Below are 19,395 nucleotides of genomic sequence, written 5' to 3'. Positions count from 1 at the left end.
CGTTTAGAAACCTCCTCAGATAAAATTTGAATATTGAGTTATGTGAAAATTTTCATGCAAAACCTAAGGAAATACTAGAGAGTTCACTTTCACATAAGTGTTTTCTCTTTTGAATTCATTGTTTGGCTCCAGGTAGGCCACATCATAACTCAGCTTGGAATTCATGATTTATATTGTTCTCAGTGAAATATTTCCCAATCAGCTATTATTGCCTACAGGCATGAAGAAAGAGAAATCAGCAGAGTACAATGTATGTTTTGATTATTTTTTAACACTGAAGCTAAAGGCAGGACCTTTAAACCATCTGCTATATCTAAGGAAAAAGTATGGACAACTGGTGATTTTGCTACTGAAAAGATTTAGAGGAGGAACATATGTTCCAATGGCAATTTTCCCCCTGAGTGCAGAGGGAAAGAGGTAAACAACATGTAAGCTCCATAGTTACAGTTCCAGAGCTCTGCATATTCTGAAACTCATTCCAAGACATTAAGAGATTTTTTTTCTACATCTGCTGATGCTCAAGGGAGCACAGCGGACAGAGCAAGCAACCAAATTGTCTTATGATCTATGCACAGTTCAAAGTGAGCACCCAAGGATTCATACTTGTGCTGTGCTGATGACTGAACCAACTATCTGATTACTCAGACACATTCTGAATAAACACCCTGGAAACTAACCTGACCAAAAAAAAATTGCTTTAGTGTAGATACAAATTTTAAACTTAATCTCCATCTCTGCTACTTTTACTATTTCCTGGTTCATCTGCACTTTAGGAGTATCCAGTTAGAAGGCCCAGGGCACATAAAAAGCAAACAGAAAGAATCTCCCAAATGATTAAAAAATTATCTGAGAGATATGTCTATGACCTTGGCAATCCTTATTATCTGATGACAAAGAACCAAACCTTTCTGTAAGCTTTATATTGCTTTCAGCAGTCTCTGACTCTAAGGCATAGCAATTCTTTCACGAGAGTTTTTTAACTTCTGTGTCCTGAATAGTATGAGGAAGCTGTGCCAGCCCATCAGATGTGTGTGGTTTATGCATTAAAAAGCAAATACATGGGGCAACTTTTCTGGCTGTGGCATGTGACTATATGGTGGTGCCTGGTGGTGTAAAGCCTGCCTGAGGCACTGCTGAAGGTCTGCAGAGAACCAAGGAGCCAAAAGTAGCTGAATTACAGAACTACATAAACAAAGCTCTCCCTAGAGTGAATCAATCTTGAATGATGCATTGGAGAAAGATTAGGTTTTACATATGTAAAAATACATTAGTGAAAATAGCATTTACACATATATTTGCTGTGTTTTACAGTCCTCACAGAAAGAATTGATTATAAATCAGGACAATGCAGTACACATCTGAGTACAAGTCATTTAGAGGCCATCCATGTGAAAAGAAGACATCGTGAATAGCTTGTATAGACAACACAGCTGTTACTTCTTATTTAGCAAAACTGACCTGAGATGACTGTACACCCTTGTTAGGGTTTACATATGACATCAGAATTCCCTTACAGTTTCTTGCACTCAACAGGCATCATATGCAGTGCCTAAGGAAAAACATTTTTAGAAAGGATTTCTGAAAGAAAATGTAATCAGAATCCTCATTGCAAAAATTCTTGTGAAAACTTCTAAGGAATATGATACTTCCAAAATTAAGTCTTTCAGTACAATGAAAATTAATTTGGGTTATAGATTCTTGCCTGAAATACAAAGCGAGAGACACATATCTGTAGAAGTGATAGGTGGGAGGTTCTAATGGGCAACATGCCCATAATCAAAAGGGAGAGACAGGAATGTCTTCTAAGAATATTAATGCAACTATTGTGAGTGCAGGCAGAATACAAGAGAAGTAGAGCACAGATTATTACCGGGATCACATTTTCCCTAAACAGTATCTCCTAGTGCTACTGGAAGAACTCAATGGACGACTAATCTAAATGGAAAGGACTTTTCTGGTGGTCTTAATCATTTGACACTGAAGGAATAGCCATTTGAGAGGAGTCAACATAACAGAATACCATTTATGTAAAACAAACTAATATTGTATTACTTTATGGTGAAGGAAAAAAAAAAAGAAACTTTAAAAGGTAGAGGATCTGCTCTGATATAGGCTAGAATAAATGTGATGCTATATTTTAATATATTTTAATATTTTTCATTTGTCAGTAAAGATAGCCTGTTTCTGACTAACATTCTGATTTTTAACCTAGGGATATAAACGGTCTTACATTTTTCCAAATTTTACATATTGCATTTTTCCAAATACATACAGCATCTGACAACATAGATATCATTGAGTATAAACACCTTAGTAAGCTTTAGACATATGAATTATAAGCTCATGGGGACACAAATACAAGGCAAATATTTTCACAGAAGTGGCTCAGTAGGAAAATTCGTATTTGAATAGCTTTTGAGCATTTGAATTAAGAACCAAAGCTGAGTGGGAGGGATGAAGACAGATTATACCAGACACAGATGTCTTCCAGTAGTATGCCTTGAGATGCATAACCACAAAATTTGTGAGTTTACACTGAAGACTTTACCTGGTGAGAAAACTGAAAGACCAGGGAATTCCCAGAAAATTTTGGGAATTACTTCATTTGAATACTCACAATTGTCCTCATATTAATTTGTCCACCTTCAGCTTTTAAACTGAAGTTTTAAAAAAACAATAAATCTTATTGTACAATAGTCACAACTGCATTAATTAGGAGAAATGTTTTCAAGAATGTATTATTCATTTATCTCTTCAGTCACCTACATTACACAAAAAGTCTGAATTAAATGCTAGAAGAAACTAGATAAGGCTTAAATTGCTTACAATTTTTAAACAGTTAGATCCACTGGTGTTACTCTAACAAATTTCTGATTAGTCATACTAAAAAATAGTCATCTCTGATTTTCTACATGCATGTCATTATTTAACATAATGCAAAAATGAAGGAAAAAAGAATTCCTGCAGTCCCCTGAACCGGGAGACTCATGATGTTTCATGCACTCCTTTCTGCACACTTCTTCTGGATGATTCAGCTTTTTGGCTGCATGACCAAGCACACTACAAACAATTCAGAAATGTATATTCTAAGATTTATTATTCCTAAGTGTAATGCAATGCTTGAACCAGACTAAAATCTAGCACAATGGGTCAAAATATTAAAATCCTGATTTTTTGCATTCTTTGTTTTGCTGTTAGTTAGTCACTATCTTGACATACATAAGTTAAATACAGTAATTGAAAAAACAAAACCTCATTTGGGTATAAAACTTCTGCAGCTGTGTATCAACTATGGTAATATCTGTAAGGGATGACCAAAAATTCTGTACAGGATAATCTCTGATATTGGTTGTCATATTAAAAATGCAGGCAGAACATTCTGCTATCATTCAGGCTGAAGGGCTGTTTTAAGCTCAAGTCAATCTTCCAAACAAGTCTACTCCTGGATGGTGGTGCCTGACATGCAAGAAAGGAAATACAGTTATGCTTTTATTAAAATATGTCCAGCATTTAAAAATGAAAATATTTTCACTAACAAATATCTTGTCAGTAACGTTAGAGTGGTTGTTGTCAGAGGGACTAGAAATATGACTGACAGAAAGAGAGTAAACAAGAGAGTGAAAGAAAGAAGGAATGAAGGAAAGAAAGAGAAAAAAGGAAGGAAAGAAATGAGAAAGAGAGTAAAAAGCCCCACCTGCCTTTTCCCAAAACAACATGAATGTTAATTCAGATTCCACAACTAAACTTCCATTGCCTTTAATGACATAATGGGGTGCTCAGTCACAGAAAGACAGCCACATTTCTGTGTAGCACCAAGAACCCATTTACACTGAGGAAAGAAATAGCCACCTAAAACTAAAATTTTTCGTGCATTTTTTATGAAAAAGACATATGACCCAATTTCATTTTGACAGAAACCATGCAGTGAAATGGGCATCTGAGGTAAAATGCTGCCATTAAAATTCATTTGTTCTGTGAGTTTTAATTCTTAATAGAACTTGGGCCATACAGAATTTAGGTAAAAATGAAGTTGTTAATTCATGCAGAACTTAGCACAAAAGTTCTTCTTACAGTTTGAGCCCTTCACTTAAAGGAAGAAATTGCCTACCATGACGTTTGTTGTAGTTACAACATGACTGAAAGGCAAAAACCTTCCAGGCAGAAAAGGGAATAAGTCCAGAAGAAAACAGTAACTCCACAGTGTTTTTCAAAGGTTTTGATTTTAAGCAGGCTGACTACATGCCCTAATATAGAAAAACACCTTTCTACACGCTTAGTTTCTTGAATATTTCCATCAAAGTCCATGAGATAATTGATATACTTGCAGCATGATACAACCATTTGAACCTTTATACCACTGAAAAATCAGCTTGAGCAAAGAATAGCCTAAACATTATGAACCCTATTCTCAGTAACTGCAAATTCCTATTATCCCCTGAGTTTGTTTTAACTCCATAGACTTACAACCATTGATGATGTAGGGGAATATAAATTTTTTAAATGCAACTTCTTCAAAGAGGTGCAACCATTTAATCATTGTTTTATCTCTAACAAAGTGGAAAGATAATTTAGAAATTTATAAATAAGGCCTTTTTTACACAGTTATTTGTAATAATATTCTATTCATTTATAGCATATAGCGTAAATAACCTATTAAAAGTGGGATAATAAATTCTGTAAGTTTTATAATACAGTAAGATCAAGAAAAACAGTTAAGTTATTCACTTATTCACTAATAGTCATCTTACAGTTTTTCTCAAAGACCCAAAGCATTAAAGATATGAATGATGCGAAAATACAAAAATCAAATAAAAGGGATTTGAAAATTACATTATTTAAGCATTGAAATAAATTGTGTACAAAACCACCCTAGAGAATACAATCTATTCTGAATTTATTTCATTCTTATTTTGTGCTTAAATATATGATCTGGCCTCTACTGACATTTTTAAATGCTACTTTTAGAGTCATGTCATGCTTTAAATAATTCCAGTTTGAAATAATTGATTCATGAGCAGTTTATCTGATTTACTTCCCTACCAGATGGCACAGAAATGTTCTGTGTCATGAACTGTGCTACTGGATCTGGTTAAAAGACTGGATTACTTAATGCATTGCACCTGTAGTGCCTTTTAGAAATGAGAACCCTGTAAATTAGCTCAATAAATGAATTTGACATTTATCTTTCAACAATCACTGATTTTTAGACTACAAGAAAAGAAAAATAGTTCTGGATTTATGTTAGCAGCTATGGTATAATAAGTCCCCTCCTAGGTATCATGAACATATACCTTGAACAGTCTCATTTAGTGTGACCAAATACAGAAATGCAAGCAAAACCCTCATTAATGGTTTCCCCTATGGGATATGTAAACCCTGAAAAGTGAAAAATATTATGATATAATAAAAAACACATAAATAAAAAAGGGATATGTCTCAAATTCTGTATTTCAGTATTCAAATTGAAAGGAAAATTATTCTGTCATCAGTTTTTGAACCGGACCATCACAAAGTGCCATATACAACTTTCTATCAAAATCTACTTCCATTTAACACAGTAATGCTTTAAAACATTAATTACATCCAAAACTGTGAACATTTAAACTTCATATGTTTAAGCATAGAGTTAAATTCTTTCTCTTTCATTGCCTAATGCTACATAACAATTTATGAGATGAATATAGGAAACACAGAATCAGGAACTACAACTTAGAGAAAACACACCCCTTTTTCCATTCAAACCATTAAAGAACCACATATGATGATCATTTTGCTGGCATCAAGGTAAGCACACTAGAATTATGTGACTCAAGCAGGAAAAGGATGTTGCAGCCACGGAAGTGCCTTCCTGGAAAGTTGAAGAATAAACATGTGTGCAGAGTTGATTTATTATAAAACCCCTGTTGGCATCTGCCAAAAGAGAATGGCAGCAGCTTTTAAATCCAAACTGTCTCACACAGATAGTGAAAGGAAAAAAACTGACAAAGTATTTATGCCCAGAGCTGAAACTATAGTTAGGAGAGTATTCTGTCCTTTAGAAATATAATGCTATGAAAAGTGGTAAATGAGCTGATAGGAGGTATGCAAAAAATTTTCATATGAAAATTGAGTTCCATAATCATGACAAATATTATCTAGGTCAGGTGTGGTTTGCATTCTGAGCTAACTGCTATGGGCTTGAGTTTGTGGGTTTGGGGTTTTTTAAATTTTTAATCTGAGAAAAAAAAAAAGATAGCAGCAACTGCAAAGAAAAAATATTTTTTGTTGGCTCCTCACCTAGAAGTTAAGAGTGGTGAAGTAAGTAAAAAGCTGAGACAAAGGATGAACATAAAAGATGTTACCTAATATGGCAACCCATCACCTGATGCTTCCCAAAAAGGGAACCAAGTAGCAAACAGAAGCTGGAGGCAAAGAAAGCAACAGATGGAATTTATTCAGAGAGGAATTACCTTGTGAAAACCATATCAGGCATGAAGAATTGATACTTCACCTTTGAGGTTTGAAAATATCAGTCACTCTGTCTCAAATCGAGCAGGTGATTTTCCACTAAGGGAATTTACCCAGTGGTGGAGCAGCTAGAGGGCAATGTAAGGAACAGAGAGACAAGGACACAACATCTTGTAACACTGGTGACCAGACAATGAAGAAGTGACACAAGGGAAGTGAGGCCTGAGCCATCTTGTCAGATTCCCTGCTTGGCCATTTGCTGAGGAGGAGCACTGGCTGGCTCCAGGGACCAGTGACAGATTGCTGAGGAGCTTTTCGGGGAGGGGGGGGTGGAGAAAAGCTGGACTGTCACTCATCCCTTCACTACTGATGGAATGCACACAGTTTTGACAGAACAGAGAAGTAAAGAACTGAGAAGTAAAACTCTGTGAAATGGAAGTGTTAAGCATTGGAGAATGCTCTGAGGCATGTCCTCCTCTTGAAACTGCTGGAGCAACAAGAATGAGCAGTGACAGAAAGCACTGACAAAGTTATGATTATTGAATGACAGCTGCTTAACAAGGCATCCCAGCAAGGTGTTTCAGATGCTTGTTTATATGCAAAGAGGGTAGACTTTCTCCATGTCATATATATGTTTGTCTGTAAGAAATGGCTTGATGTGCTCTCTCAGCAGTTGAACATTGTAGATCTTTATTTTTTCATCACTTAGAGAATTTTGACCTATATTTTATCAGATAAGCAAGCTGAAGGGAAAAAAACTGTTTTATTTATGTTATCTTATCTCCTCAACACAGTCTGCAGACTTTTAAGGTATATTAAGACTATGTAAGACGGGAACACTTCTGATTTCCTGGACTCAAGCCATACTGCCTCTCCATCCTTGGGAATGAAAAGGGATGACATGCAATATTGACGTCATGCTACAGATGAAGGAAAACCTTTTTACAGCACATAAACACAGTCATTGCCTTAATTTTATTCTGCTTTTAGACATAGGATTCTGAATCAACGCAGGTGATGGTGCTGCTGTTTGTACACAGTAATACACTCAGACTTGTGTGGAGTTGCGTTATGTATATGTTTTATTATCCCTGTATTATGTATTGGTTTATTCCTTTGTACCCCCGTGTGCAACTTGGTTTATCCCCAGTTTTCCCGCCTTGTCCGCCCTTCCCGCCTTCCCAGTATCTATCCATCACCCTGAAAGAGGCATTTTACCCCCCCCGGGTGCCTTGTCTATCACTCGGTGCCCCTTCCCATCCATCCAGAAGCTTCTACTCAGGGCACCGGGTGATTGGGCGAGGACCTGGGGCTCCCCCCATATCTTTCCCCCATTGGACCCCACCATATCCCCCCATCCCGGAGCCACCCCCTATCCCTATCCCCATTGGTCGTTGGATACCCCTCCCTTACAGTTTATAAGCCAGTGCAAGCACCTTGTGCTCGTTCCTGTTGGCTGGCATCGTTCTAGGACATTTGGCCCCATTGGGCTACAATAAACTCGGACTTAGCCCCCAGCAGGATCCGCTCTTCATTTACCACCGCGAGGCTTGCTAGCGCTGCCCGGAACCCACGAAGGCACTCTCCAAAGCCCAGCTGGGAGCGGCGGAGGGTGCCTCCATCGCCCGCCCTCGCCCCACAAGAGCTAGCCGGGGCTGAGACAAAGGGAACCGGGGCGGGAGCGCGGCAGACTTGGTTTCAGTGGGACACACTTGTGCTTACAGCCTTCCATGTGCCATTGAACATGTATTTACTTTAACAACATACATACTTCTTCCTGCTTGAAACGGCATATATAGTCAATTTCAGTAAATAATAGTTTCCATATTTGGATTTAGTTTAGAGATCTGCCAAGCAACCATATATCAGGATTTTATTTCCAGATATTAAATCTTATTTTAAGCCTCAAATAATCCCTAAATGACTAAAAAAATGAACTGACAATATGTCTCTGATTATGCTTGATCCTTGGGGTTATTCAATGTTGTGAAGTATAGGTCAATAGAAATATAATCATGTTGATCACCATTTAAAAGATAACTAAGTCTAATTCTTAGGAAATCTAAAATGATCCATCATCCAGTTTCATAACTTTTCCTGTATCAAACTAACTAGTTTTTATTTTCTAAAATATTATTTTACTACCAGTACCTTCAAAGACATAGAGGACCAGATCTGGTCTGTTAATTCACTTTAACTATAAAACTGTCTTGTGCAACAGATAGCACTCCTGTGAATTTTAATTGATTTAGTCTGCTGTACTACCAGAAGAGTAACACCATTATACAGATAGTTTGAGCAATCAATCAGCAGTGCTCCGAGGGAGCAGAAGCTGAGCTTTGGAACCTTTCCCCAGCAGGAACACAGATTCTGAGCTCCTGAATGAAAAAAAGTTTCTTACTGCTCCCTCAAACAAAACTTACAAATAAAAATAAAATATAGAATAAAAAATGAAAATCAAACTCCATTCCAGCTGGAGGAAGCGGAGGAGAAAAAAACAGCAAATTATTCAGCGAGATTCTCTCACCTATTTTTGCTCTGAACAATATAATCAATCTCTGCATTACCATATTCACTTTACATTTTCCCATTTGACTGATTTTCAGATTGAATCACTGTCACATAAGAGCACTAGACGGAATTACTGTGTCTTTTCAGCCAGCTACTGCATTACATTTATAGTTCAATATCTGCTATTCATTTTCTTTTTCCTTTTTACATCCTTATTTTACCTTTTCTCTGACCAGTGTCATCCCTTTTCCTAATTATATTCAAGACTTTGCACATATTTGAGGATGGATTTTCATTATTTATCAGTAGTTTATCTCCTAAGTGCTCATAATGTACAAGGCAGCCTTACAGTACACTGTATATGGGAATATGTATGTAGGAGCAATAACACTCTTTGAAGTGTTTCCTTCATGCTGTGTTCCAAGTCTAACTCCCTATGTCATGTTTGCTGCATTAGTTTGTATTCAGGACATGAGCTAGATAGGGCTATTATTACCACAGTTTTTGAGAAATTCCTCTTATTTCATGAATAAAAGTTGAAACAGTTGGGCTCAGAATGGCATTTATAAAGTAACCAGCAGTTTTTTCAATCATCTGGCTTATCCTGCTTTGTTAGCAAAACTGAAAAATACAAGGATTAAATATCAGCATATCAAAAATTTCAGATGCCAAACCATGAAGCAACCAGAAAAGCTATAAAAATAAGGCTCGCTAGATTAAATAATTCTAATGCATGTTTCCAAGTTTTTTCTGTAAATTATGAGCTGACAGGAAACACTACAGTCTTCCCATGTAACACTGGTGCTCACAGCTCATGGTACTCAGAAGTTCAGAACAGTTCCTTTTCCCACACATACCGTAGACTTCATGCCCTTCACTCTCTTACTGCACTACGACCCTAAACAAGCCTCCATTTTACAGTCCCCAACTAGGAGTGTAACACCATGTCACCACCTTTTCCTACCACTCCTTCAAACTGATACCCTATCCATCCATTTAACTTCCTGACACATCCTTGTTACTGATAGCTGTAATCATGTCTGGGAATGTATGTAATCCCACGGCCAGAAGCCAGCACCTCCAGACAGTCAGTTATTACTCTGAGATTGGAGTGTCAGAGATTTAGGTTCAAGAATTCCACAGAGGCAATTGTTAATCACTGATATCTCTATTATCTAAGGGATATAGCCTGCAACTAAGGTGAGCTTCTCCACACAGGCAGTGGAATCCTATGGAACTGTTTCACATAAGAACATTTCAAGGTTTATATGCACTAGGAAGTTTGCAGGGTGGCTGAAGCATTAGCTTTTATGAAAGATTTATAAATCAGTGGTACTGTCATGGTTTTGTAATTTCCTAGAATTTCATAATCTAATCAGGATACTGTTCCTGAGAATCAAGACCTGTCCAATCCAGAATACTGAAACTAATATTTTTTAGGGAAATATATTTGTATATACGTTAGGGGAAGGAAGTGAAACTGTTCAGAGATCATGTGTGCACTACACACTAGTAACATGCCTGTGATGGTAGCGGTTTACAACTGTGACTATATTATTGATTATAATTTCATCTGGACTAAATAAGAAATAATCAAAATGTCTAGCCAATCTAATGAACTAGTGTAGTTTATTACAAGGTTTTCTCAAATAAGTTTGTTATTCAAAAAACTGCTGGAATGTAGAAGGAAGAGAAACAAAAATTATTTTGAGAAGCCACGATGCAAGCAAAATGTTTTAATTTTTTTTTAAGTTAGTTATATGGGTTGGTACTGAAATAACATTTTGTCTTGAATAAAATACAAAACCACTCCGACTAGAAAAGGTTCACAGAGCTTTGTTAGGCATTGATGCCACCTACTGGAAACCAAAAAAGGCAAAAACACCAAGTCTGAACAGTGCTCAAATACCCAAAGGAAAATCAGTGAATTGCTGCCACATATAATCACTAAACACATAAGCCTGGTGTCAAACATGTGGGCAAGCTCACTCAAAAAAAGTAAAATTATGATACTGTGTAGGTGAGAAACTAAAGAGACTGCTTGCAATTGTGCATACCAAAACAAAATCTGTCCATTCGGAACTTGGAACTCCAAGCTAAAACCCAGAAGTGCTTATAGAATTCTGAAGTTTTAAGAGGGCTTTTTGTAAAAGGGACAGTCATACAAAATATGAGACAATATGAGATATTTCCCTATAGCTTTAAGTCAAAGACAATTTCCTTGTTGAGAGTTGAAATAGACCTTCCAATTGCATTTGAATACATAACAAATTCTTTCTGTTATAACTTGAAGAATCGTGAATCTGCCAACTGTAGAATGAAATCACCATATTATATCACAACCAGAATAAGGAGGGTCTCTAGACTATCCCTAAGCAGAAATTAGATCAAAATACAATTGCCTTGAATATGATTTACTGTTTTGAAAGGGAGCTAGTATAGCCACCTAATAATATATGTTCTAAAGCAAAGAGTTTAACATTTCCACTCAGGCAATTAAAACCTTCTGTTCTTTTTTCCTCTTACAAACACAGAGCATTCTGGACATATTTACTTTGTGTCAATTCAAGGTTTCTGAGACTCCAAGACATTCCAGGCATCCTCACACTATATATTATATTATAATCCTAATATTATAGCCCAGTAATCAGTGCCATTCACAATCCACCTACAAGCATGAGAACATTTTTTAATGACAACAAAAAGGGTAAAAGTACAAATTATAATGGAAAAAAAATTATGATAGAATCACAGAGTCATAGAATCTTAAAATAAGCTGATTTGGAAGGGATCCATCAGGTTCATCAAGGCTAATCCTGGCCCTGCACAGGACACCCCAAGTCACACCATGTGCCTGAGAGCATTGTCCAAACACTTCTTGAACTCTGCCAGGCTGGTGCTAAGACCACTTTCCTGGGGAGCCTGTTCCAGTACCCAACAACACTCTTGGTGGAAGAACCATTTCCTGACATCCAACCTAAACCTCCTTTGACTCAGATTGATGCCATTTCCTTGAATCCTTTCACTGGTCACAAATTGGTATGAATCCCTCACGAGAAAACTGGGAGACTGCAATTAGGTCTCCCTTCAGTCTTCTTCAGGCTGAACAGATCAAATTATCTCTGCCATTCCTCACAGGACTTCCCCTCAAGGCCTTCACTGTCCTCATAGCCCTCCTTTGGACACTCTCTAGTAACTTAATAGTAGTAATTTTTAAATTGTGGCACCTGAAACTGCCCCCGGCACTCAAGGCAGGGCCACCCCAGTGCAGAGCAGAGCAGGACAATCCCCTCCCTTGCCTGGCTGTTGATGCTGTCCCTGATGCCCCCCAGGACACATTTGTCCCTCCTGACTGCCTCACATTTGTCTTGCCATCAACCAGGAGCCTGGGACCCTTCCCACAGTGCTGCTCTGCTGTCCCTGGTCTGTCCCTGGTCTATATACACAACCTGGGTTGGCCAAGACCAGGTGCAGAATCCAGCACTTGTCCTTTGTTAAATTCATGTGGTTGGTGATTGCTCAGCTCTCTTATTTGTTGAGGTCTCTCTGCAGGGATTCTCTGCCCTCAAGACAGTAGACAGCTCCTCCTAGTTTAGTGTTACTGGCAAAATTATTTAGTACCTCTTTAAGTCCCTCTAATCTCTTCAAGTCATTTATGAAGACGTTGAAGAGAACTGGGCTGAGGACGGAGCCCTGTGGAGCCCCACCTGTGACAGCATGCCAGCCTGATGTTACTCCATTCCCTAGAACCTTTGTGCCCAACCTGTGAGCCAGTTGCTCACCCATTGTGTAACACCCTGATTCAGCTGAGTGCTGGATATTTTGTCCATAAGGATACTGTGAGAGTATCCTTTACTGAACTCCAAAAGCATAGCTGAAGTCCAAACTATTAGGTCTACTGGGTTTCCTAAATCGAGTAACCCTGTCTTAGGATGAAATTATGTTGGACAAGCAGGACTCTCCTCCTGTGAAGCCATTTGGATCTTGGATATTCTCAAAAGAAATAACTTTGAAGTCACTGCTCTTTCTAAAATAATGTTTTCTGGTTTTGTGTATTGCACTCTTTTCAACAAAAATAAAACTTGAAAGGTCATGTTGGTTCTTAGTGCCTAGACTGCTCTAACTTACAGATGTACAAATGCAATACTCTAGATAGAAATAGAAATGGCAGAAACAAGAAAGGGCTTAGATAGTGTAACCTTGCTATATTAAGCCAACAGAAATATAGAATTATAAAGACAAAATATAGTAAAACATGACAAGAAGAAATCCTGTATCAGATACTAAGTTAATTAATACTTGAAATTGTTGTAATATTGCTCTAGAACTCAAAATTAAATAGAAGATTATATTCACTCTGTGCCAATTCCTTGCCAACATATATTCCAACCTCATGCAGAGAATTCTTGTCAGACAAGACCTTGTTTATTTGGTACATTATATATTTCAAGAAATAAAAACTTACCCCAAAGAGAACTCTTTTTCCCTTAGTCTTATAAAATTTCATCACTTTTGCAGTGCCATTGGCAAAGGTAGCAGTAAAATGCGGGTGAAGATTTTAAAATTGATAATATCCTGCTAAGCTGTAAGCACATTTAGTGGTTATGGCACAGGAAAAAAGCCTTTTGAAAGGCTGCACAAGGCAGATATATGCTGAACCCAAAGTAAAAATGTGTAAATCTGGTCCTAAAACTATGCAGGATATACTTTACAATTACTAACTGATCTCATATATGCAGTGACAGCATTCTTTTCAACATAAGAGATCATGTATCCAATTTCCATAATCTCAGCATAGTTATGGCAACTTTGAAAGGGCTTTAAAGCAAGAGCAGAGCTGAAGTCCTTTTCTCTCCAATGCTGCTTATTCCACATCAATTCTCACTGATCTCAGAAAGAATTTTAGAAATTACTACAGCAAAGCCTAGACCTATGTCTCCTGATATTTTTTCAAGTAATACAGATGAGTAGAATAGGTCTGACAAAGTACAGGTTGTACCTGAATGTAGAGGACTCTGAGGCAATAAGATCCCTGCAGTTAGGAAATCCAAGCAGACAAATACATTTGCAAAAGGAAAAGGGACAGAAAAATCTAAACAACTAAAAATATGCAACTTTTGCAGTGGAAGAAAAGTTGACCATTCTTTGCTTTCAAGCTGCAGCCACTATGCTCAAACTTGGGGCTCCTCTCCACAAGTGCTTTCATATCCTTGAATTTGTAACCAACCATATGTAAGAGTTAATGCCAAAATCATAAAAAATCTGCTACTGGGACAAAATCACTACTAAAATAATTTTAAAAATTAAGTTATTAAGATTTCACTGTGGAACTTCAAAATTAACCCCTGTGATAATTAATGAGCTGGTAATTACAGTGTTTAGGTAGAATGTGGACTTCTCTGAGATGAGCAGAACACAAACAGGAAGGTGAACAGGGGAATCCCATTAAAGGATTTGTTTTTATTGCAGTGCAAAATGAGAAATTTTAATGTTAAAAATTAACCTTGGTTATTTTTCACTGAAGTGTGGGTTACATTGATAACAACTTTGATTTTCATCTTGGAATTTTATTTTTAAATATTTCAGCCCCACTAGGTCAATATTTGCCATAGGACCACAGCATTTTGTCTGACTTCCTTTTCAGTTCCCAACAACATCCACAAAGGCTTTTTTTACTCAACCCTGCCTTGGTGTTACTTGTATATTGTTTTCACTGAGCTATGCTATTCTGACACCATGCAATTTCTAAGTCTAGCCTGCTGTCACTCTTTAATGCTTCTGCTCTGAAGAACTAGACATATGTTCAGTTATATTTAGAGCATAATTCAACAAAATATTTAAATGTATGTTTAAATCTATTGCTATGAGTTATGAACTTAGAAGATATGGGGTTTAAAGCATGTCTCAAGTTTTATACAGGCAGTATTCTTCATCTTGTATATGAAATTCTTTTTCTTTTAAATATGTATTTATCTGATCTTGTCATTCCAGTTAGCACTGTTGAAAAGAAAGTGTGTGAAGGGGAAACACTAGCTGACACTAGCTCACAGCAAAAACCTGGATTTTTTTAATCTCTAAGAAGTCAAAACACAAACACTGAATCACATTTAGTCATAAAAAGAAGGGATATATGAAGTAATTAAGTTTAAGTCTTGGTAACTATTAATTGTATTTTACTCACATCTATAGGCACCATGATTCATCTTTCATTTTGATACATATAACAAAGAAGTTGTGTCTGGTCTCATAATCTGAACAGTTTAAACCAGTTCCTATAAAAAATAATTGGAAGCATTTGTGAATTTATAGAAAACAAAGTTCTTCTCAGTGGGTTCATCTGATTTTAATAGGAATGGAGCTCTGGAAAAGACATACAGAGCCAAATTCAGAAAAGGTCTCTATGCTTCCAGAAGAATCAATGCCAGCTTGGGTAACAGGGCTGTCTACAATGCTCACAATAATAAAAATGTGTCATTGATACTAAACATGGAGATATTAATTATCAAGGTGCAGCTCATAGAGAAGATGTGCAGAGAAAAACAGGAGTGTGAAATACCACCTTTTTTTCCAGAGTTTAAGGATTCCACCACCAGGAATCAGAACCATTATTTTGGATAAGTAACCAAAGAACCCACCCACTCTTAGGCTGTGACTGATACCACATCCTATGTGTATGGTGCTCCTCAGTCTCTTGTTGGAACTGCTTTTATTGCTCAGCAAAGAATTTAATAAACAAGGTGAGTAAACACATGAAAAGCCCACTTTGCTAGCCTAGTAATTATGGCATGTGCTCTTGTTCTGAGCTCCTGCTCTGTGTACCTGCTACAAAGGCTGCGTTTTTATGCAGAGGTGTTTAAAATGAGGTTTAATCATTCCTGAAATAAAATGACAAGTTGAGTTTATGTTATGGTCCTAATGAAATACCTGCATGTTAGATTTGACACCTATAATTACAGCCCAATTCATGAATGTAGAAGAGAAATTCACCTTTATTTTGTTTACTGCTTTCAGTATTGAGCAACCTAGTCTAATGGGAGATGTCCCTGCCCATGGCAGTGGGGTTGAATGATGATCTTTAATGTGCCTTCCAACCTAAGTCACTCTGTGATTCCATGATATTACCCTATCGTTATATCTTATGAATTAAAGATTATTGAATTCTGCCACTAATCATAAAATGATAGCTAAACCTGGTTTGTCACAGACATATGTCCACCTTCACACGTTTCCTCTGCATATTTGCATTGAAATAAAACAAGATCTCACCTCCATCCTATCCTTTAAACAACCCCACAACAATTCTTCAGTTCTTCTCCAGCAGTTCCCAATTCAACAGTAATGGCAGATACTCCTGACATCTTTATCTCCTACTTGTCACAATTTAGCAGACTATCATCACAAAATCCTCCCTGAAATCCTCTCAGTTTCCCCTAGTAGCGTATTCCTCTAGTAGTACTAGCTTCCTTTCTTCATTTTTGGTACATGAGTAAATTACGTCAAAATCACTGTGATGTCCTGCTGCTGAGTGACAGCTACTCTTTTGTTAAATGTTGATGAAGAAGGCTAAAAGATTTTGGCATTGGTTATCAAGAGCATTGGCAAACATACCACCACTGCACCGGCTTTAGTTTCTCAGGAAAGGTAATTGGAATCATGGGACAAACTTGTTTATTTAAAATATTTTGTTGCATGCTGATGGGAAAGGGTTTATTATGTTATATTAAACTAAGTAAATAATGGGCAAGTATCTTTACAGTAGTAAGAAGTACCTTCCTTTTTTTTAGTTCCAGCAACAATATTTACATATCTTACATACCATAGTAAAGCATGTTGGTAATGCATACTCAGTTTCCACACTGTATGGGATGTGTACTACAGGTAATTCAATTTTAAAAGCAAAATAAAATTAACAGATTGCCTCCCTCTTGAATCCAAAGTGGTACTCAGACATGTTAGTCAAGTTAGTAATGATGCCTGCTGTTCATCTTGCAATGTGGTTTTGTGGAATTTTGAACCACATCTTTCTCTCATTTGAATAGCCAATTTCTTTAGCTGGAAATAAATTACTTTTGGAGGTATTTTAGTGAGAGAAAAAAGTTTCCAAGCATTTATCATATATAACATATATCAAGTCCATGTGAAATGCTTCAAACAGAACATTCAAGCTTGTAGCAGAGGCTTTCAATTTTACCTTTTATTCTCTGTAATAGTTACAAGCCATTTCCCCCTTCTTTTCAGCATCTGAATGGCATATTTCATTCACACATCCATTGCTTTCTGCCCAGCACAGTAATTCAGCTAAAGGAAAAAGCTTAGTATTTGAAAATGTCAGCTGCCCAAAAGATATTTAGAAGTCTGTGAATGTTAACCTTTCTAGCATTTGCTTAAAGCCATCTGAAATTAATTTTCCTTTCTGCCTTCCCATATCTGAATAAGGAAAAAAGAACTACTCTAAGATGCCTATTTAAGCAGAAACTGATACAAGGTATATGATCTCTGGGGAAAACAGGCCTCCTAATATATGTAAATAACTCCCATTCACATTACCATAACTGCAGAGGAACAGATTTTCTCCCAAGATTTTTATTCAGTAAATTAAATTCATGTTCACCTCTCTCAGTTCTTCTTACTTATTCTCATAAAAATTTATTTTTCTGATGATCTGTGCACACCTTTCTCATCAGTTCACTGTACATAAAATTAAATTAATAGAGATATAAGAGTAGCTTTCAAGAATCTTAGTGCCCAGGATATTTGTTTTAACCATTGATTGTCAATTCATCAAGTCAAGATTACTGGCAAAAACATAAATCCTGAAGAAAGCTTTGAAAATATTATCAATTCAAATAAGACTTCACTCTGTAACCACAAAACACAACAGAACTACAAAGTAAAATGCCTCAATTTGCTGGATCATCATTAATGTGAATGTGACACTGTCTATTATATGTTTGCATCCTCTCAACACAAAGTAAAATGAAACTGCAGATCTGATTAAAAAGAACACACCATGTAATCATTTCAAAGCAATACAACAGAGCTAAAATTGTTTGTAAAGAAAAAATAACGATCTTAAAATAATTTATGCTTGAAGCAAGTAACTTTCTGCTATTGATACAGTTTGTTCTCTATATCACAACAAGGTTTTTAAAAATATATTCCCAAAAATAAATAGGATATTCTTGACATTAATAGGTCCCATTTGGATAAAACAGTATGAGTGTACAGAGGCAAATCTGAGTTTTGCACTTTTTTTTCTTCCCTCTGTATTCTTGAGAAAAGTTACACTCTGTCCTGCTGATGTGTAATCAGAGCCTCCTGCAGAAAAACTACTCTGAGCCACATAAATGGAAAGTGACCATGGCAACCAGAACAAATATTAGACAACATGAGGCCACAACCAAGACTTATATAAAGCCCTACTTTTTACTTTTGAAAAACTTAGCTTCTCCTTTTTTCTTTTAAAATCACATCTGAGCACTATCTAGAATCCACACCATTCATTATTCATCCACAGTATTATCTTCCCTAACATGCTAGAGTTTGATGTCTAGCATCCCACATCCAGTGTCCTACCACACATCCATCTCCTTAACACATGACAGATATATCCCAAGCCTACAAGAGTCAGAGAGCTTCCCTTTTGCACAGCAGAGAACTTCCCTCCCTGTCAGGAATTCCCTCTATTTTTGACAGGAGGTTTGGCACAAGAGACATCTGTACCTACATGTAGGATCTTATTGTGTGCTGCTATTCTGAGAAGACCATCAATTTCAAGGCTTTAAATTAGGAATAGCAGCATTCAAGGCTCTTCCCTAGGATCCAGTACATATTTTTCAGCTTTCCAAGAACACCTGACTGGCGAGAAAATGCTCCCCACTATTGAAAACTGTCAGATGTAAGTTCCTAATTCAATATGAACCTGGTAGTAATCAAAGTATAAAAAAATGGTTCTTTATGACTCCAGACTTCTATGATTTGCATGAAACATTTCTACAGCATCAGACAGCTTTGTCTAAGCTGAACTCTTTAACTCTCATTAGGGTACTTGCACACACAATCCACAGCCAGATTCAAGAGATCTGGTTTCCTTCAGCATTTAGGTCTTCCAAAAGAGATTTATCTGCTTCCATTTTCATCAAAACCACCATTCTCTGTGTTACTAGACTGGCAGGGTGTGCTGTGAATTTTACCCTCCTGCTATTTTGAGCCATATATCCTTGTCTGGATACTTGCAATTTTCAGCCACTACTGAACCCTGTGAGGATAAAGATGGATATATACCTTCAGGCAAATTACTCGATACTGAAAGACTTCTAGGGACAGTTTAGAAACCTGCATGCCTGAAACCATGAGGGTTATCATGGTTTATTGCACCTTGCTTTATTTCTGAGAGAAGTGTGGAGAACCACACCATGCACATGAGCTCAAAATACC

General features: G+C 36.9%; 1 protein-coding gene across 1 annotated transcript in view; it reads right to left on the bottom strand.

Moving 5' to 3' along the window:
* Positions 1 to 1,514: 1,514 nt before the first annotated feature.
* Positions 1,515 to 19,395, bottom strand: part of LOC110477034 (glypican-5) — a 231,021-nt gene continuing 213,140 nt past the window's right edge. The window contains exon 6 of the mRNA XM_077781482.1: positions 1,515 to 1,549. Coding sequence (XP_077637608.1) covers positions 1,537 to 1,549 — 13 coding nt within the window. The 3' untranslated portion in view covers positions 1,515 to 1,536. The remainder of the gene's footprint in view (positions 1,550 to 19,395) is intronic.

The sequence above is a fragment of the Lonchura striata genome, chromosome 2 (assembly GCF_046129695.1).
Source record: "Lonchura striata isolate bLonStr1 chromosome 2, bLonStr1.mat, whole genome shotgun sequence".
Lineage (NCBI taxonomy): Eukaryota > Metazoa > Chordata > Aves > Passeriformes > Estrildidae > Lonchura > Lonchura striata.
The sequence above is the reverse complement of the archived record's forward strand: the minus strand, read 5'-3'. Positions and strand labels throughout refer to the sequence as shown.